Source organism: Magnolia sinica, chromosome 11, assembly GCF_029962835.1.
Source record: "Magnolia sinica isolate HGM2019 chromosome 11, MsV1, whole genome shotgun sequence".
Lineage (NCBI taxonomy): Eukaryota > Viridiplantae > Streptophyta > Magnoliopsida > Magnoliales > Magnoliaceae > Magnolia > Magnolia sinica.
In genome coordinates this window covers 3,540,418-3,562,635 of record NC_080583.1, presented here as the reverse complement: position 1 = coordinate 3,562,635, position 22,218 = coordinate 3,540,418, and the positions used below count along the sequence as shown (strand labels likewise).

The 22,218-nt window shown below is 39.7% G+C and overlaps 1 protein-coding gene across 4 annotated transcripts; it reads left to right on the top strand.

The window, feature by feature from the left end:
* Positions 1-481: 481 nt before the first annotated feature.
* LOC131218588 (uncharacterized) lies at positions 482-17,447 on the top strand. 4 transcript variants are annotated; one of them, XM_058213210.1, is made up of 8 exons: positions 482-641; positions 750-915; positions 10,660-10,718; positions 11,516-11,634; positions 12,141-12,375; positions 13,067-13,190; positions 16,918-17,021; positions 17,093-17,447. In XM_058213210.1, the coding sequence occupies exons 1-7, from the start codon at positions 582-584 to the stop codon at positions 16,995-16,997; spliced, it is 843 nt and encodes a 280-aa protein (XP_058069193.1). In that variant the 5' UTR covers positions 482-581; the 3' UTR covers positions 16,998-17,021; positions 17,093-17,447. The 4 variants fall into 4 exon arrangements, with proteins under 4 accessions (XP_058069193.1, XP_058069192.1, XP_058069194.1 ...); XM_058213209.1 differs by having other exon boundaries at positions 16,918-17,447; XM_058213211.1 differs by lacking the exons at positions 16,918-17,021; positions 17,093-17,447 and adding an exon at positions 15,556-16,802.
* Positions 17,448-22,218: the final 4,771 nt, after the last annotated feature.

Here is a 22,218-nt window from a genome sequence, read left to right as displayed (position 1 = left end):
CCTCACCTGATGGACGGAGTGGATTTTTCATATTAAACATGAGTGAACCGCACCGCCTAAAACAGGTGTTGTATATGATTCCTGTCTCCGGTTGCGTATGAAGCATGATACGCAGGCACATCTAAATGATACACGTGGCATGCATTAACTTAAAGTAAACGGTCCAAAGTATGAAAAACAGTGTAGCAATTTACAGTGCAAGCATCATATTGGATGAACAATCCTAACTTTTGATTCGTGGACACTTGTATTTTTTTTTTTTTAATTTTTAACCGTTGAATAAATATTCATTAATCTGATAATCAGACGATCAAATAATTGTAGTTTTTGGTTCATGATACATCTAACTACTATGAATAATTTGGACGGTTGAATTTTATTTACTTCTATTCCACGTATGCAAGTTCTAAGTAATTTATATGTGCCTGCGTATCATTCATCACACTCCGCCAGAGTATCAAACTTTTTCTCCCTCAACAGCGCTTCAAAAGCGCTGCAAATGAAGAAGAGCACTCAAACAGCAGAGCAGCAGCTGTAGAGAAAAGAAAAAGGGAAAATTCCAACAATACCCTTATCTAGCCATGGAATTTACAACCGAAGAAGGCAAAACACCCCATACCGAATGCTCGACTCTTGTTCTGGTATTTATATGCATTTCCCTCTTTCCCATTTCTCCAAGCTAGGGTTTCTCTTCTTCTTCCCATGTGTAAATTTCCTGATAATTAGGGGTATTTCTGGTATTATGGCAGCCTTCTCTCTCGATAGGGAACGTGGGCCAGCTAGCGATTGATCTCTTGATATCGTCGATCGGAGCTGACAGGATCGGTTATCTGGATGATCCGTCTGTTCTTCCATGCGTCGGAAATGATGCCTACAGACCAGTCCCCGAAGGCAATCTTGCTTTGCCACTGGAAGGTATTTTCGTAATTCAATTAATTTCCGGGGCATTAAAAAAAATAAAATTCTCTCACCTTTCTGCGGCGCATAATTCACATTGCTTTTGTAATTTTAATGTTTGCATAGAAGACACATTTAGTATGCGATCTGAACCGTTCATCTGTTGATTCATGGGCCATGGTAGAACAACGGTCTTTTTGATCGGGTGATGTGAGCTGTAGAGTTTCAGTAGATATGCATGCCGCCTATTTGTAATGGAAGGAGGAGATGGGAAGAGATGGAGATTCACGCAAGAGAAAAAGAAGATGATTTTATTTGCGGAAGCCGAAACACTTTTACAAGATTCTTTGAACTCTCTTACACACTCGCGGAGATGAACTCTTCATTTTGTTACTTACATATGGACTCTATGAACACATTGTTACATATGTGGCAACCCCTAGTGGGGCCCAGCTTTTGGTGGGGCCAAGCTCACGTGTATGAGGGAGAGAGGGCAATTGGGCAGTGTATGAGAGAAAAGATACATGAGCCCCCTGTGAGGTTGATTGGTACGATTTGGTTCTGTTGTTTAGTTGCATCGCTCGATCCTAGCCGTAGATAAATTTTGGTCATCACACATGATGTTTGTAAAGAAGATATGTAGATACTATATGGAAATATCCAGGGATAGGTTTCTCCTACTGGGAATGCTATTCACAAAAGCATGGAACCCACCGAAAGGTTGTGGGGGAGGCTACTTAGCAGCAGTCAATGTATATATGAAAATGCAACCTAATTGTAGTAGCATTAAAATAGCATGTGTACGTTGAGTTATTAAAAAATGGTTACATAACAGGCATAGCGTAATGGTTAGGGTGGTACATATCTGATAGAGGGCTGTAGTATCCAATTTGGAAAAAAAAAAGAAAGAAAACCATGACAGGCCTGTAACAGTCATAGCCTCATGGTCGTCCAATTGCACGGGGACAGTCCTCTGGTAGATAAATGGAAATGGCAAGTTGCTTTGCTGGCAGTTTTATGGTGCATATGTGGTAAAGAAATTAAAGATGTTTTTGGGATGATAACCATTTCTGCTTTTCTGTTTTCTCCCTTTGGGCATTATAATGAAGTTCATCCTTAATTTTTTCTTTTCCCTTTAAAGAAAATTTCAACTGTTGCGGCCCATATTGTAACTGTCATATAGCCTGCTGTTATGCTGGCTGTTACTGTTACTGGATACTTGTTGTAGATATAGAAAATCAGCCCCAAGATCATTAGGGAGTCGGTCAAAAAATGGCATGTGTAGATCTAGATAACCAGCCTCTCATATCATTAGAGATTGGTCAAAAAATGGCATGTGTAGATCTAGATAACCAGCCTCTCATATCATTAGAGATTATGAGGAAAATCAGCAATTATAATCCTCTAAAAATTAACAACCACAGTCCTATGAAAATTAGCAGCAAGAAGTCCAAAAATCAGCATATGCCTTTGGCCTCCATAATGTTTGAGAGGATATCGTGCCATCTTTAAGACTTACTGGGTACTAGTACTTTCCCGGACAGTGTGTCTATGTTGTTCCCATTCCAAAATCTAAATATCCAAAATATCTTTTAAAAAAATTTAACACTTATTGGTACATTTCAAATACTAGATATTTAACACGTCTAGTTGGAACCATCTACCCTTCTCTTTTGTTGTTGGTGTCTATAATTGTTTGATCTATTCTAGGATACCCAGTTGCTTTTATATGCTTCAGGGTATCAGTGTTGTATCCTTCTAATACCCCGTGATTGTAGTATTGATAATATCGGCCGAGATTATTGACATTGCACAACGCCTAAACAAAACTGGGCTGTAATTGGGATATATCGCATTCGCATTGCAATGCATCGACGATATATCTATACATAGCGATATTATGAAAATATCGTTGTTGTAAGGTCCCTGATATTGTTGATACATATTGACGATTGCGTTTAAGGTATTCAAAATCGGTTACGTATATGGCCGATACTATGTAATGGTAATATTGTTATGCGATACGGCCTCGGAATGGGGCACCTCTATTTTTTGGGTCTGTAATGGCCGTTACGGGCCATAACAGTTGTTGTGGTCCCGTAACAACTGTTATGCACAACAACCCTAAAGAAAAAGGGGGGAGAAAAGGAAAAAAAAAGGAAAAATTTTCTTTTCTCATCTTTTCTTCTTCTTGGGCTGCTGCGGTTGCTACAGCTACGACGCTGCTGCAGTTGTGGCGGCAGCAGCAACTGCGGCTCTTCTTCTTCTTTCTTCTTGTGGTGTGACTCTCTCTCTCTCTCTCTCTCTCTCTCTCTCTCTCCCCCCTTTCAGTTCCCTGTCTCTTTCTCTCTTTTCATTTCAATTTCCGTCTCTTTAGAAAAAAATGAATGGACTGCACTTGTCTTTTTTATTTTTATTTTTTATTTTTTAATGCTTTGCAGCATACGTAGCGTAGTGCACTTGCATTGTTTCGTTGCGTGGGGCCCACCTTGATTTGTGTAGTATATACATGTTGCCCATCAGTTTTTCTAGTTCATGTTAGGGCACAATCCCTGAAACGAAGGGATCCAAATCTCAATTGGACCATGCTGTTGGGATTGAATGCCCACCGTTAAAATCTTCATAGGGGGCCCATGATAATGTTTATTCTCTATCGAACTTGTTGATAAGGTCACATAGACCTGGTTGAAGGGAGAACACAAATAATGGCTTGATTAAAGAAAAAGTCCGAAGAAAATTTTAATGGTGGGAATTCAATCCCCTACTGTGTTGTCCACCTGAGATTTGGATCTGCCTCATTTTTTGGACCATGCCCTAAAATGAGTTGGCGAAAAGGATGGGCCACACAGATATACAACAAATGCATTGAGGTGGGCCCCACATTTAAGATGATACTCACTAGTGGTCCACCGGAGATTTATATCTACCTGAATTTTTGGACCATGCCTTAAAATGAGTTGGCAAAATAGATTGACAGCATGGATATACAAATACTTCGAGGTGGCCCGCCTGGCCCACTAGTAGTCCACTTGAGATCTGGATTTGCCTCATTTTTTTATTTTTTTACCATGATCTTAAATGAGTTGCCAAAACGAATGGATGACATGAATATATGATACATAATTGAGTGGTCCCCATGTATATGGCCCTAAAAATTTGTACGTGAGGTATATATCAACTGAAAATTAACCAATTAAATTTTGGGACCATTATTGCTAAGTCATAATCTTAAAATTAAATTGTTTGAACAATTTTCACCATTAATTTGCAGACACTTGTTTTTTGAAATAGGATCATTTGATATTTTTCATTATTCACCATCCAATAAATGTCCACCAATCCATTAGTGGGATAAGTGACAATAGATTGCATTAATTTGATGCTAATTGGGGTCATTGAATGGTCCCCAAATCAAACTCGAATCGACAACACTATTTACCAACCCCAATTTAATTTTAATTTTTTCTTAAGATCTATGGGGGAAAATGATTTCAAATTGTTAGGTATATGCAGTGTTCGAAATATTGATACTATCGGCCGATATTATCGTTATCGGCCCCCAACGAGACGATACCAAGGCGATAACGCCCGGAAGATACCAAAAATTGCAAAAATTCAGATATCGCACGATATATCGTGCGATATCACACGATATCGCCATGCGTATGGGTGGAGAATAAAAAAAAATTGAATTATAGAAAAAAAGGAGAAATCGGAGAGTACCCGCAAAGATTGGTGATCGGAGGTGGGCCATTACGATATATCTGTGGGGATTTCTCGGAGATTCCGGCGAGAAATCGGGCCAGATTGAGGAACCCCTTCCTCCGGAACGAGAATCATCGCTGCTGCGATCGTTGGAACCTCTGCGTGTGTGAAGGAGAGGGAAAATGAAGAAGAAGGGCGCGGAGATGGGGTGAAAAGGGATTTTCGATTGTGTGGTGGGTTACGGAGTACGCTCCTATCGTACTCAATAAACTCAGTTGGGCCAACCTTTAATGTATGTAGTCTATCCACGCCATCCATTCGTTTTCCCATCTAATTTAAGGGGTTGATACTTAAATTTAGGAATTTTAAGGGCCCACCTTAAAGGAGTCACTCTTTCCACTGTTTTCTATGGTGGGGTCCACTCGAGCTCTGGATCTGACCCATTTTTAGGCTCATGCCATAAAATGATCTCTTCAAATGTATAGACGGTGTGGATACAAAAAATACATCATGGTGGGACCCACGTAAGTTGGTCACGTGGCATTGGGGCCGTCAATGACGGAAACAGATTGGATACTCCCCCTGACACTAGCCCGTGGATGGTGGTCGGTGCTTTGTGGGCCCCACAATAATGTATGTATTTCATCCATTCCGTTCATACATTTTTAAAGATCATTTTATGGCTTTATCCCAAAAAATAGAGGGATATAAATCTCATGTGGACCACACCACAGGAAAACAATAGTGATTGGATATCCATCATTTAAATCCTCCTAAGGCCCACTGTACTTTTTATTTGACATCAAATCTATTGAATAGGTTATAAAGACAGAGATGAAGGGAAAAAACAAATATCAGCTAGATCCAATACTTTTATGGACCCAAAAAAGTTTTTAATGGTCAACGTTCATTCCACACTGTTACCTGTAATGTGGTCTAGTTGATATTGGAATATATCTAATTTTTTGTGTAATATCATAAAATGATATATAAAAATGGATGGACGTCATGGATGAAACACATACATCATGGTGGGGCCCACAGAGCACCGACCATCAGCCATTGGCTGGTGGAGTAGCCAATCCGTTTCCGTCAATGACGAAACGTCATTGACGGGCGACATGGTACGCTGGTACCGAGTAAACTCTGTTGGGCCACCGTGATGGCACGTGGTTTATCCATGCCGTCCATTCGTTTTTACCGATCATTTTAGGTGTTCAGCCCAAAATTGAACCATATCCACAACTCAAGTGGACCATACCACAAGAAACAGTGGAACTGTTAATTTCTACCGTTAAAACCTTTTTAAGTCCCATAGTGATGTTTGTTTGTTATCCAACCTTATATTTATTTTTTCCCTTCATCTGGGTCTTTATGACCCAATCAACAGATTGGATGTCAAATAAACAGTACAGTGGGCCTTAGGAGGATTTTAATGGTGGATATCCAATCATTATTGTTTTCCTATCGTGTGGTCCACATGAGATCATATCCCTATAATTTTTTGTATCAAATACTAAAATGATCCGTAAAAATGGATGAACGGAATGGATGAAACAAATACATTATGGTGGGGCCCACGGATCTGAGATGAACTGAAATCACAAATATTAACCTGATTCAAAACTTTTATGGCTCCACGAATATTTCAACTGTGGATGTTCAATCCATTTGAAAATTGGATCCTGTTCATTTTTGGCTCTTTGGTCTAAAATGATCTCAAAAAACGGATGGACGGAGTGGATTACTCACAAACATCACGTTGGGCCCCATTTAAGTTTTCAGCGTCGGAACTTCCTGCAAATGGCTTGCGCAGGAAATCCGCGTCCTTCGATTCTCAGGACGCGTAGCCAGACCGGCTACTAAAGTGACGTCACTAAGTTCTGTGTGGCCCACCATGATGTATGTGTTGTATCTACACCGTCCATCCATTTGGCTAGATCATATTATGGCATGAGACAAAGAATGGGTCAGATCCAAATCTGGAGTGGACCCCACCATAGAAAACAGTGGGGAGAGGGACGCCCACCCTTGAAACCCTGATCATGGGTCCACTATGATGTTTATCTGAGATCCAACCTGTTTATAAGTTAAGTCAGACATGAAAAAAAGGAAAAAACTACTTTCAGCTTGATCAAAGACTTTTGTGGCCCTTAAAAATTTCTAATGGTGGGCGTCACTCTCTCCTCTGTTTTCTGTGGTGGGGTCCACTCGAGCTTTGGATCTGACTCATTCTTTTTCTCATGGCCTAAAATGATATCTTCAAATGGATGGACGGTGTGGATACAACACATACATCATGGTGGGCCCTTCAGAACTTGGTGACGTCACTTCATATCCCTGTTAATCATAAGTATATTTCTCAAATTTTACTTTTTCAGTTATTCTGTCTTTTCAATGAATTGGTTGTGTTTTCATACATGACTATAATATATTTATAAATATCATGCATTCAATTTTAATATAGTTGCATTAGTTCAGTTAAACATCGCATGGCTTAGGACCCTATACAAAGGAAACTTATTATGTGTATATTTTTTTTGAGATGTTATGATTTAAAAGTGTGTATGAAGGGGTTTTTTAACAATCCCCAAAGTTTCATTAAAAAATTCAACCATTTTCCCAAATTTTCCCTATGTTTCCCAAAAAGTGCGATAAACTATGCGATACAAACAATATATCCCGTGCGATAACCGATACGTATCTGTATCTCAAGGGTGCGATACATTGTGCGATACCGATATTTCGAACACTGGTATATGAATTACATAATAAGCTACAAAAGTCCCTAAACTCTATATATTGAAATTAAATGCATGCGAGTTGCGAGGTATGTAATGCACCAATACTATAAAAATAGTAAAACCTTAAAATATGAGATGTTTTGGTATTACATTCATTATAGTAAATTTATATAGATATTGTATAGTTAGAAAACTAAATATAGAAGGTTTGCAGTGAATTCCAGGTTGTCAGGTTCATAAATCCACCAGACAACTAGATATAGCATTCTTACCAAAGATTGGACCGTTACACTACCATAAACATGTTCAAAATCATAAATGAATGCATATTTGGAATATTTATAATTTTTTGGATTTTCTAAATATTTTGCCGGATTTTTTGGAGTAAAAAAATTGACTAATACAGGGGTGTATCGCCCGTTACGCTGATTCAATGTATCCTTAACGGTGGGCATCGTAACGCCCACTGTTATCACTACGGAACACCTTGATTGTATTAGTTCATTTTTAAAAAAAAATTGGAAAATTCACCAAAATTCCACAAAAAAACTGAAATTTTTTTTTTTTCCTAAAAATTTTGGTTGGGATTATATTACTAAGGAGATTTTGATCAGCCCTTTTCGTTTATTTGGAGAGAAAATGGGATTTGGGTGAAAAAATCGAGATCGAAAAGTATGTGGTACCAGAAACCCAATCAGCTAGTTTTTGCTATTTAAACTATTTTCTCTTGTTTACACTTGGTAAAATTTGGGTAATATAAAAAAAATTAAAATCCTATTTCACCTATTTAACTTGCACTTAGACTGTGGAAAGATCATGTGAGAGTGTTTGGAGGCACATTTACAGATTGATGGAACTTTTTGGATTTTTTTTTTCTTTAATTAAAATATTGATAAATAAATAAGTTTTTTTTTTTTTTGAAAAAAAAAACTACATTGACTTGATGTTCTAGTAGAGGAGTGAAGATTGTAGAAGATGAAAGGAATGTAAGAGAGAAGAAGAGATGGAGAAGGGGAGAAGGAGAGGGAGAGAAGAGTTAGGAAAATGCGTGAGTTGTGTGTATTAGGGCAACCAACCCCACACACACCTGTTTTATTATAATACTAAAGTTACAATAAGGTACATATAAACATGCACACAAAAACACAGTAAACATGCACACAAAAACATACATAAAGGAACATATAAAAGTTCATCATCTACATCACCCCTAAAACTCTCTATAGTTATTTATGCTTTATATTTATTTATTTTATGAGTGTATGTTGATCTTAACATTAGCTACACTCATTTATTTATTTTAAAAATAAATTTAAAATTTAAAAAATTGTGGAATATATTTTTTTAAATAAATGCATTGTACATTGTAGGATAGATTTGGCTTTTGAATGTATTGGTTGTGTTTTCATTCTATAATTTAAATTATATGAGCTAATTTTAAATATAGTTGCATCACTTATGTTAGACAGTGCATAGTTTACTACCCTATATAAAGGAAACTTATCATGTGTACCTTTTTTTTTTTTTGTGATCTTTTGAGGTTTAAGTGTGTTAATGTTTTTAATAACACCCCTCGAAGATTCATTAAAAAATTCGACCAATTTTCCAATGTTTCCCAAAAATGGCGATGCATCACGTGATACATTCGATATTTGCCATGTGGTACCTGATGTTTTTCCATATCCCAAGGGTGCGATACCTATGCTGATACTTGGCACTGCATGGATAGCTACAAAATATGGCCTAGGTGGGGTATGCGCGCACGTGTGCGTGTGCGTGTGTGTGTTAGGTTCTCAATTTTCTGAACCCTCAAAATAAATTTCATTGTGTTAAAGTATTGGATATTTGGATGGGATACCCATGTCCATGTCCATGCCCTAGATTTCAATAACTAGGGTTTTATGTCCTTCTCCCCTTGTCCTTACAGTATTTGCATTTGGGAATCATAGTTAACATGTGTTTTTTTTTTTTTTTTGTCTCTCCCTCCCTCCCTCTCTCCCTCTTTGACAGCTGGTAAAGGACACGATCTAGTTCTTAGTGTAACAAAGTTTCTCGCTTTGAGAGCTGTTAAAAACACACAATCTCGTTCTTACTTTAACAAAGTGTCTCCCTTTGAGAGCTGTTAAAAAGACACAATCTAGTTCTTAGTTTGACAAAGTGCCTCCCTCTGAGAGCTGTTAAAAAGTCAATCTAGTTCTTAGTTAAACAGTGTGTTCCTTTGAGAGAGTTCTTAGTTTAACAGTGTGTTCCTTTGAGAGCTGTTAAAAAGACACAACCTAGTTCTTAGTTTAACAAGGTGTGAGGGGAAATGGGAAGGGATTCTGGCATGGGAATTGGCAAGCCTATTTTTGAGAATGTTAGCGTGAAAACAACGAAGAAGCAGGAGTCCAAGCGCTGTGGATTTCAACACGGTTTTGTTCTGATGCTTATGAGGAACTTGGAGACAAATGTCTTTGGCCAATCGTTGTGCTTGGAGATCGATTTTGATTGTCTTGGCCTTTCTTTTTCTGTTGGTTCTTTGTTTCTGTTGTTTGTTGGTGATTTTTGCTGTCCAAGCTGGGTGGGGTGACTAGAGGGTCACTCATTGCTTCTGTTCTCGGTGCCTTGTATGCTTTTTGGAGCTTAATGAATTTTGTCATCCTTTAAAAAAGAAGAAAATTAAAAAGAAAAAGAAAAAATAATGTGTGTGTACCTTATGCTGACTTGGTCATTCCATCATGGCTAGAAAATGGCAGCTTAGACAGACCTATAACACTGAGCAGGTGGCTGTTGGTCATTGTCTGTGTGGCTGCTTGGATGAGCATACTCTGGCATGAAGGGTTTCATCCATGCAGTGCCAAACAGGACTCTGGTCCTTATTCTCTGGGGTATGAAGTGTTGCTCACGTAGCCCATCATGCATGTGTTAGTGTGTTATGCTCCAGCATGACACTGACCACTGAGCAACTGAATTTGCTCTCTGACCTATAACGAAGTGCAACAATTATTCTGGCACTTTGCATTGCCCTTTACTAAATACTGGCAAATAACTAGCTGTATAGGATCTCCTGTGTTCGGAGAACCTCCAGTCTAGATGCATTATTCGATTTAATGGATTGCAAATGCTAGCGAGGTGGGATTTTTCTAAGCTGTTCTAAGGCTTAGGATATAGGTCACAAAATCTTATTACATCTTGGAACCACTTTGTGAATTTTCAGTTTTATTTTGTAAGATATAGATCCAAAAGGTTTGTTTGATTATTACATCATTGGTGTTTTGTGAATGTACATTCAGAAGCCTAATATAATCTTCTTGTTGGGACATGTTACTTGCAGCTTATGATTCTCCTTCTCATGCATTGACTCTTATCCAACAACGGTCTCCAATTATCAAGGTGTCCCCCAAATTGCCAAATATTTTCATGCCTTTCAGTGTTTTCTTCTTCTTTTGAAATTTAGTGTAGCAAGTGCATGGGGAAGATTAAATGATGTTAGATAATTTAAATTTCACTTGTATTAGGAAACAGTGTTTAAACTGGACCTTGATACATTTTGTTTCCACTTCGGTCCAACAACTGCTTGAAGTCTGCTGTTAGCCTAGTGGTTTAGGTGTTTGGTTTTCAAAGTAGAAGTCTTGGGGTTCAGCTTTGACAGGTGTAGTTGCATTATTATTATTATTTTTTTTAATGATAAAAGTTATCCCCATAATTGACCATTCCTGAGGTGACCTAGCCTGTTTTATTGGCCTGTTTCCGTCTGACCGCTGGTCCAGTCCGGTTTCAAAAATGGTTAGGAATTAGGACACGATTTCACATTTTCACTGGTTTAAGCAGTTGGCCGAAGTTGTTAAAGTTGGAGTTAGCCGAGACATGTTCCGTCATCCTTTACTCTTACACTTTTCCACACCAACAGACCAATGCTTAGATGCTCAGATAGATATGCAAAAAACAGTGCATATCCCTACGTCCCTCCACCATCATGTTGGTGACAGAGAGGCCAGCAGAATTGGTGAATGCCTTGGGTAAGGAAGTTGGGCTGCCCATTCGTTATGTGGGCATTTCCCATCCATTGCTAGATGGTGTTTGTTCATATCTATAACTATTATTATGGAATACCTTGCGTATAAATAATTAAAAAAAAAATAAAATCATATTTTGAAATATTAACCTAAACTGGTCATCTATGATAACAGGGAATGATGGTGGAATTTGCCAAGAATTTGGCATGTTTTGCAGCTGCTGCTGGAAAGAAGCATGTTATTGTTCTGTCAAGTTTAGATTCTGGACGGAGGCAGAAAATTGATTTATCAAGGTATGCAAACAGTGATCTTGGCATAAATTAGTGCTGTAGAAGGAATTTTGGGGTCCTTGGGCATCAGGAGACAATGTGTCCTGATTTAGCCAGTTCATGTAATTGGTCCTGTGGCCCTGTGATCCTGATGACTCATCTGATGGGTCCTGCTTTGGATTGTTGGGTCCCATTCCTTCCCAATCGTTTTGTCAGTGGCCTACAAGTAGATGGTTAACAGATGAAAAAATATGGCAAGGGTCCAAAAATGGCCGAAGTTTGGGTAGTTCTTCCTATTTGGGAGATTTGTGGGGCATGCCCCATCCACGGTGAGGCTTGTGAGATGCATGGTATGGATTCCTGAATCATGTGGCTCACTTGTGCAGACTGGGTTCATCAGGATGTGCAGACATCTTGATGCATTGGGGAACTGTGATTCTTCATACTCTTGTATGGGTGGTACCTCCTCACTGTCAAATTCCTTCTGAGGCCTGTGTTTGTCATCTTGGTGATTTCAGCTGTCATTTCAGTAACATGCAGATATATTACCTTTCAAGTAGCGGCATGGATGGGACAGATGGTGATTGTGAAAAGCTTGGGTGGAAAAGATTGCCAGAATACGATCCTGCCCAAAGACGATGGAAGTATCTTGAGTCTTTGGCTGAAGGAAACTCCATGCAGGAAGACTTCTCTTTTGAAGATGAAGTGGTCGATGATGATTACTACCCAAGTTTGCCTTTTGCGGCATTGTTCTCTTGTTGCAAGGTGCTGCTTTTTTAACAAAGATGGTTTTTTTTTTTTTTTTTTTTGTGGGGGGGGGGGCAAATTTTGATCAAAATTTACCAAACAATGCCTTGATTAAAAAAAATAAGTAAAAAAAAAAAAAAAAAAAAAAAAAAAATCCTAAAATGTGTTTTTCGGGAGGGGAATTGACCAAACTGCCTCACATTTTTCTTTTCTTATCTAGGAAGTGGATTCAAGAATTGCGGGGTCTAGTGGTGTGTGTATGGCATCCAACCCGTCCACCAGGTGCAACCCATCAGGACGAGTAGATGAACCAAAAATCAGGCCAATCCAGTAATCAGGTGGGCCAAAAGTGAATTTGGAGATTTTTGGGTGTCATTCATTGTTTTCTATGCAGTGGCCAACTTGATGATTGGATCGGCCTTATTTTTTGTCTGTCTGATGATCATGTTGGGTGCACCTGTTGGAAGGGTTAGAAGTCATACACACACCTAATGCTTGATGCCACTTTTCCAAAAGAAGAAAAAAGGATAAAAAAAGGGTCATTTTACCTCCCCAAAAGCATGATTTGTGACTTAATGGTGGTCAAGGCATTGTTTTGTAAGAATAGAATTGTTGAGGAATTTTGCAGTAAAAATTGTTTCTTAGCAAGCATTGTTTCTTCAGACTAATGACAGTCAGCTATTTTGCATGAACATTCTCATGGTTGTAGGCAAAAGGTTTGAAAGTTACTTGCATATTATGCTACTGTTCGGAAGGAGACAACATACCTGATTCTTTTCAATTGGCTGAGGCAGCATGCAAACTTCTAGGGCTGAGCACGAAAGAATTTCGAGGTGAGTTTCTGTAGGCTTAAAAAACCTCTTCTTATCTGTTTTGTTCATAATTCATACAACCATCCACTACCTTTAAAAATATATATATATATATATATATATATATATATATATATATATATATATATATATATATATATATATATATATATATATATATATATATATATTGTTGTCGTTGGAATCTGGCAAATAGATACGATTAGTCGTGGAGGTACGCCCACCGATGGACCTGCAAAGAAATAGGAAGATGTAGACAACGGGGGGTGCCGATAATGGCTGTGGACCCTCCGATGCCTAGGCAGTAGACTTGGATCAAAGGCTTGAGTTTGGTTTGTTTTTTTTTTTTTTTTTTTTTTTTTTTTAATTTTAATTTTTATAGCTTACCTCCTCTCGTTTAGGGTAGCTGTACTAATCGGGGCCTTGGGCCATTCCAAAACAGGCGTATCTTCATGGGATCCGCTTGATACGCTGGGTAAACTACCCTCGAAAGTGTTACCGAGCCCGCCTCGGTTGGCGTGATCTTCGACCGGGACCAGCTCGAATCCTTCTTTTCTGGATCTGGGGTGAGATTCCCTCCGAATTTCTCGTTTTGCCTTTGGGAGTGTTCGACCTGGTCAGCTCGAGATGTTGGGAAGCTCAGGGGCCCAAGCTCCTTGCCTTGTGGGTCATTTGCTTGTGTTCGTAGATGTTCCTGGTGAGATGACTTTTCCCCCTATTGAGACACGTCTTCGGACAACTCAGCTCGCGGGCTCATCTCTTCATCAGGGGAGCTGCTTGTTCTGTCTCCGAGCTCTGTGCTCTAACTGCTTGAGCTAGTAGCCTGTCTTGTTCCTCTGGTCGCATCGGCTTTGAGGCACTTTAATGCAAGGGCATTTTCACACCAAGCTTGAGTGGGGTGACCTGTGGGATGCGGGGGCACACTTGGGGTTGGCGGCCAGCAGAACTCATGGATTTAAGGCTCGTGTGAGGCGGAACCAATGGATTTGGAGCCCACGAGGGGGCGAGAGCCATGGATTTGGGAAGCAAGGGGAAATCAATGGATTGAGCGGTTGTTCGTACGGTCAACCTAGGGGCTCGCACGTGTGGGTTGTTGGTTAGGGTTTTAGGGTTCTCAATGGTTGATTTCAGTTGGGGTTGAAGTTGGATGATGAAAAGTTAAAGAAGAAAATACCTCTTTTGGATAGAAAGGAAGAGAGAAGGAAGATGTAAAATGGAAGCCTTGCACCTCCATTGAATGGGGAATGAAATCACACCACACCTAAGCTCCAAATCACATGAAGAAAAGAGAACACAATTTTATTTTTTAATTTTCAAAATAATGGCATTGGGGCTTCACACACCTTTATTCACCCAATCCAACGGTCCGATCATCGTGTCCACCCAATCCAACGGTCCGATGTGTCCATCAAGCTCCTATATGAAGCCCACGTGCATCTTCCCAGTGTGGGGTCTTCAAAGATGCATGAACATGCACGTGGGGTCTTCAATGCGGTTAGAAATGTGAATTGGGCCAAGTGAGTCCCATTTAATGGTCATCTGGCCATAAGGAGATTGGCTCAGCCCTCCTCTGGTATGGAGCTCGGATGTCCTCATCACTATATCAATGGAAGGAAGTAATTTGTTTCAACAGACATATGTTCTAGATTTGCTCATGGAGATGGGCCTTCTTGGTACTAAGCTGGTTGATACACTAATGAATTTGAATCATAAACTTGTTGGTGATCAAGGAGATGTATTTGAAGACCGAGCGAGGTACAAAAGACTAGTGGGTAAACTCATCTATTTAACCATTACTTAGCTAGACATATCTTATGTTGTGAGTGTAGCGAACTAGTTTATGAGCTCTCCAAGGGTACCTCGCATGGATGTAGTTATTCAAATTTTGCGGTATCTTAATAAAAGTACCAAGTTCGGAAATTCTATACAAACAGAACAATCATCTTCAGGTCATAAGATACTTTAATGTAGATTGGGTAGGTTCTTTAGTAAATGGGTGATCTACTATTGGGTATTACACGTTTGTAGGGAGAAATATAGTTACATTGAAGAGTAAAAAATAGTGTTGTGGCCTAATCAAGTGCAGAAGCAAAATATAAAGCACTGACTTATACTACATGTGAGTTAATTTGGATCAAGAAATTATTACAAGAACTCTTCAAAAAAAAAAAAAAAAAAAAAACCAAAGAAATTATTACAGGAGATGAGGTTTGCAGTGAATCTACCTATGCAATTGTTTTATGATAATTAAGCAATATTCTATATTGCAAACAATCTAGTCTATCATGAGAGCTAAGCATATTGAAGTTGATGGTCATTTATATGTGAGGTCTCTAGCGATGAACTCTTTGTGCCGTATATCCAGTCTCAGGATCAACTTGCCGATGTATTCACCAAGGCTGTTGGTCATATTCAGTCAACATGCATATTCTCTAAGCTTGGCATTGATAGCATCTATACTTCAGCTTGAGGGGGAGCGTTCATGGAAGTGGATATGGCGCACCTAGGCCCACCTAGTTCGTATTCTCTTATTATCTTTTGTTTGTGTTAATTAGGATATGTTGAGTATTTTTTCTTTCCTTAAAGGATATAATTGTCATATTGGATTTGTTTAGTGATAAAAATGGAGAGGTGGAGGACCAACTCAATTACGGGCTTTTCTCTTCTTTTATCTTCTCCCCATTTTCTTCTCTTCTTTCAGGTGCTACAGTGACATGCTACTGTAACAAGCAGATTGTTCTACAATATATGATAATTCTCATAATGGGATGGTACTACAATCATCATCCTCATACACACTCGTGCTGTTCACATAAAGGGGAATGATCCCATAGCGTGGACACTGTTGTAACTTATAGTGGTTTTGTGTTGTGTAGGCCCACCATGATGTGTGCATGACATCCACTCTATTCATCATGTGCAGTCTGTCATGTTTACCTTGGAGCCCAAAAATCAGGCTGATACAAAATCCGCATGGGCCACACCATAGGAAACAACATAATGTCACACCTAGAGCTTTTAAATTCATGTGGTGTGGCCCACTAGAGTTTTGGAATAGCCTGATTTTTTGGGGTGTCCCTTAATCCTTGTGGGGCGTGTCTGATCAGTGTTTGGAGTATCAGTATTATCGGGGATTTACCATGCTCAGATGGAATTACAAGTAGTCTCATTTTGGCCCCTCACTATTTACTGGTGACTTGCTCCTTTGGATGATCCTGACTGTTGATCTGGTGGATCCAGTCATGGATGGGATGCTTAACAACACTCCCCCTTTGCAAAGTACCAACCATCCAATGGTTGGCACGCAAATTGACCATGGAAAACATAAGATAGTGTGCCATATGTTATGCAAGAAGTCCATCGATTCAAAGGCTGGGATTGTTTGTTGATGGTGATTTTCGGTCCACTGTCCATCTGTGCTAGGGCTCACCAGATGAACAATCCACGCCGTTGAAAATTGGGCTCCGAGTGTACTGAATGCGGATGCCAGTTATTCGGGCTGAGCATCATGTAATAATACATATGCCACGTTTATATTTTTACACTGCATCATCAGCATTCATAAACTTATCAGTGGATGGTTGCTGGGTCCCGTGGTTGTGCCACTTGAGCGAATGAATCTAGTCACTGCATTCAAAGACTAAATAAGGTGAAAATGAATATTCACCTTATTTAGTCTTGAAGATGGGATGGTCATACTGAAAAATGATGTCTTGATTTTTTTCAGGCAGTGAAGACGATGGATGGCTTATTCCATTTTCATGGAGGACTGTGTATGGCCCACCACCTGATATGTCTCTCTTTTAGGGAAGAATAGATCCGTGACTAAAGGTAAAGACTAAAGATTGTTACTGACGGATGCAAGATATGTCTACACACATTTCTACTTCATTTTCTTTCAGTGATGGATTATTCAAAAGCATCTACATGATCAGTGACTGGAAAGGAAAAACAGCAGGAGCGGTGGAAGGAGAAAAACAAAGAAAGAAAGAACAAAGACGGGTATCAAATGCCGAGAATGTCAATGCATATCTCACATCAAAACCTTTAAAATAAAAAAAAAAAATAAAAAATCCTGATTTGAAATGTTTGATGGGGCTAGTGTTCTTGTTTGCTAACAAGTCCTCCCAAGAAATCATTCATATCCTCTTTTTTTTTTTTGTCTTCTTTTTCTAGAAAGTCGACGTGGGCAGTGTCCAAATATCTTTAATGTCAGGATTTTGAGATGACATGCATGTAGAGTTTTGATCATCGGAATTGGCGCTTGGATTAGTTTTTCACTTTCTTTTTAACAAGTTTACATTGGGATCAACAATTTCTAGTTTTCCGAGTCCATTGATACTTTTTTGAGTGCTCAAACCGAGCTTTTCAATGGGACCCATCGGGATTTTTATTCGGTTATTTTGTTTTCTCTGGTTTAAGAATCCAAATTACTCTGTTGATCTGTTTCTTGATTGAGTTAATCAGATCATTTCTTCCAAACATGGTCATAAATCCAGGTTGGATCTGGGGATCTTCCTCTAAACGGATTGCTTATGGATCCGACTCATTTAGACCCGTCTAGGAACTGGGTTGGTTCTGGATCTGCCTCATCATTTGCACCCATCTATAACTGGGTCAAAAATCCTGACAGGTCCTTTCTCTAATTGGTTGGACTGGATCAACCAGAAAACCTGATCTGGCTGGAATCCGAGCCTATCAACACACAATTCCTCACTAGCATTGACTGTTGGATTCAGGCACCCTTCAAAAATTAGGACTCATGAAGCTGACAACATGCTGTAATCGATTCTAGTTTGTAGGCCACCATTTTTTAAAATTTTAATGTGGCTAGAGTTTTTGTTTGCTGTTTTGCCCTTGAAAACATCAGATCTTTTGAAGGGAAAAATGGGTCCCATTCCCATTTTTCGTTCACCCAAGATGGGTGGTAGATGACCAGTTCTAATTTCAATGGTACTTCTCCAAGCGAACCATCTTCCTGCCAACATGTGACAATGTGTGGGATGCCAATACCATGGTTAAAAGCCCTGAGTCGGGTGTGACTGGTGCTGTCCAACCGAATCGGTCCGTTTAAGTCCAAGTTGACTTGTATGAGTCTTAAAAAACCACAGCCGGTACCAAAAATACGTGGTTGACTCTGCTGTGAAAATCGGTCTCCTCGAAGATCAGGCTGTTACGATTGTTGGATGGGTGAAACCTAGAGGTGGGCATGGGACAACCTGATCCGGCTGACTCGACTAGGCTGACTCAGTCCGATCTGACTCGAACCGAACCGAACGGGCGAGTCAGTCCGAACCGAGTAAGCTTCGCACAATCCGAACATAAACCGAGTCGAGTTTGAGTTACCCAGTAACTCGATCCGAAACTCAATCCGGTTAGACTCAACTCGATCATAAACTCGGCTCGGCCGAACCTCTCTCTTCCTCCCTCATCCTCCTCTTCCGAGCCTGGCAACTACCCACTACCCTCTCTTCTCTCTACTGCCTCCCTCTCTCATCCTCCTCCTCTTCCAAGCCCAACAACCACCCACCACCATCACCCTCCTCTCTATCCTCTCCACTCCCTCCTTCCCTCATCTCTCAATCCAACTTGGTGCCAACTCGACCCGACTCGATACTTCTGACCGGATTGGACTCGGTCCAGATCAGTCCAGGCCATACCGAACTCAGATTGTGTTAGGCATGCTGGACTCGGTATCGAGTCAAGTTCAGGTCAGGCCTATTTCAAAACCGGATCGAGGCTCAGCCCTAACTTGGTGAAACCTGTATGTTGAGTCAGAAGGCTGGTTGTGTATTGATTCCAACCGCGTGGCTACTTGATGCGATGACCACCTTGGTGGGGCCCACCACTTCCATTTCACGCAATATCTTTCAAAAGTGGCAATGTTGGCGGGGAAAGGATGGTATGGTACCACAAGATGTGGTAGCAATAGTAGGTAGGTGAACATAAAGGAAAAAGCAAAAAAAGAAAAGAAAAGAGTACATGTTTTAAATAATTCATGACGTTCTTTAAGTAGTTTCATGCCGTGTGGGCCACCCCCTGGAATCGATCACGAAAACGATCTGAGAAAAAAAGGTGTGCTCCTCAAGACTCCCCGCCTTCTGATCTTTATTTCAATTTAATGTTGTAAAGTAAATGGTGGGGCCCATTAAAAAAAAAGAGATCTGTTGTAGCCCATAGCACATAGAAGCCTTTTGGGACCCACCAGAATGGCGTATTGAGAAAGATGGGAGAGACTATTCGTGGCACGTGTGTGGGGTGCAACAGTCCACATGCCCCAACCCCACCTTTCACGGATGTATTGCGTGGTTAACCCAACACCACCTAGCTATGTAGTGTGAGGGGTCTGTGGGGTCCACCGTCATGTATGTGTTTCATCTACACCATCCGTCTGTTTTTCCAACTCATTTTAGGGCATGAGCCCAGAATTGAAGCATATCCAAAGCTCAAGTGGACCACACCACAGGAAAAAGTGGAGATAATGACATCCACCGTTGAAACCTTTCTAGGACCCACAGCGTTGTTTATTTGTCATCCAACCTATTCTTCGTAAGGTCATGCAGACCTGGATGAAGGGAAAATACAAATATCAGCTTGATCTAAAACTTCTATGGCCCCGAGAAGTTTCCAATCCCCACTGTTTCCGCTGGTGTGGTCCCATTAAGCTTTGAATATGCTTCAATCCTGGATTGATATTCTAAAATGAGCTGACAAAATGGATGGACGGCGTGGATAAGACACAAACATCACGGTGGGTCCCACAGTCCTCACACACGCTAGGTAGGCGTTGGGATCACCACGCAACCCGTCGTCCACCTGTCAGCAGGTGAGGTGGGCCATGCATTCATTGAATGCAAACCAGATTTTGACTCGTGATGAACGGTGCAGAAGGTGGTCCCCACCATGAAGATGACTATAAGCACCAGTCAGTCTGATAAGCTGAATTTAAAAAGAACTTCTTAAGTGATCAATGGTCCACATTCAAGGAACATGTGTGGTCTACTTGATTGATGATGAACGGACCAGCCTGACTTTTGTGCTCCCACATTTTCATGCTCGGGCTACCTTATGCACCCTTCTCGTTTCCCACACTTCCCAAGCAAGTACGTGCAATGCTTGTAATGCGTAGAACTACCTAGATAAGGCCACATAGATCTTTCACATGCGCGGATGTGGCAAACGTGTAGTATCCAACCCGTTCATGTCGTGGGCCACGCACGTCAGTGCCTGGTCCAAGAGCGAGTTTAGTGTGGTCAGCTGACCACACCAAGTCTTTGTTTAGCTAGTAGATTCATCTCTTATATTTTCACTTTTATAGTGAATCATTGTCGCTTTGTGCTGTGGTTTTTTTTCATAAAAGTTTTTCATATAAAATCATGTATTCTTGTCCATGCTTTATTTGCATTTACTTTATTGTTATGTAATTCGTATCGGGGTTTCGTGACCTCCAAATAAGTGGTATCAGAGCTATACGTTGGAGATCCGATTTTGAATCTGAAACATGTTGATGAAGGGATCTAACGTGAAGTATGAAACTAAAAAGTTCGTCGAAAAGCAATTTTAGAAATACCGTATTAGATGAAACTGCAATATTTATAGAGGAGTCTACGTCGGCATGTTTATGGCATGCACGTGTAGGCCATATGAGCAAGTGTAATATGAAAGTACTTTATGACGTTCCTTAATTTCTATATTTAAAAGTTTTGATTTTGATATATGTCAGGATTGTATATATCGTAAATAATCACAATTATCTTTTAAATCGAGTAAACATGTTATTAAGGGTATCCTGAAGTATATGCATTCTAATGTATGAGGGTTGTCGCTCGTTGTTTTTAGAGGAGGATCATTGTTTTTCATTTTATTCATAAATGACTACTTTAGAAAGGTTTAGGTGTATTTCATAAGGTATGAATCTGATGTTTTCGTTACTTTTTAAGATGTGGAAGGCGATAGTGGAAAAACAGTTAAGGTGGAATTTAAAAATTTTAAGGACAAACAATGGAGGTGAATTCACTTCAAAGAAATTTAATCAGTTTTATAAAGATGAGAGTATCGTATGATATAACACAGTCAGACATACACCAAAGCAGAATTATGTAATGGAGCGAATGAATCAGACTCTCTCGAAGAGAGCTCGAAGTATGTTGAGCAATGCTGGAATAGTCAAGGAGCTATGGACTGAGGTTGTTAACATGGCCAGTTACTTAGTGAATCGGTATCCGTCTATGCCAATCAGTTGCAATATTTCAGAAGAAGTGTGAAGTGATTATGAAGTTGATTACTCAAGGCTACGAGTATTTGGTTGTGATGCGTACTCTTATATACCGTACATTGAGAGATATAAGATAGACCAAAGGGTAAAGAAGTGTACTTGTTATGAGCTATGATAATAGTATGAAGGGATACAACTATATGACTAAGTCACACGGAAGATCATGATTGACCATGATGTCAGATTTGAGCACAGTTGGTAGTTTGATGTATGTCATGGTCTCTACGAGACCAGATATTGCATATGTATTCAATGTTGTGAGCAGATATATGTTCACCTCAAAAAGTAACATTGGAAGGCAGTGAAATAACTATTTTGTTATTTATGAGGTACAGTGGACTACGTCTTAACATTTGAAAGATTTGAAGGAAAACTAGTAGGCTTTGTGGATTCGGAATACACAGGAAATGTGGACAACAAAAGGCCACTTACTGTTACTTGTTTGTATTAGCGGGTGGAGTGATTAGTTGAATGTGGAAGCTTTAGTACGTGGTTGCTCTTTCCACAATCGAATTTGAGTATATGATGGTAATAGAGGCTTTTAAAGAAGGTGTTTGATTGTGCGAAATGAAGAACGAAGTCGGGCTTTAACAAAAGGACGTGCTAGTTAATTGTGACAATGAAAGCGATATCAATTTAGCGAAGAATTCAGTTTACCATTTTAAAACTTAACATATTGATATTCATCATTATTTTATCTGGTGATTGCTTGAGGAAGGTAGTATCACTTTCAAGAAGATCCATATAAGCATG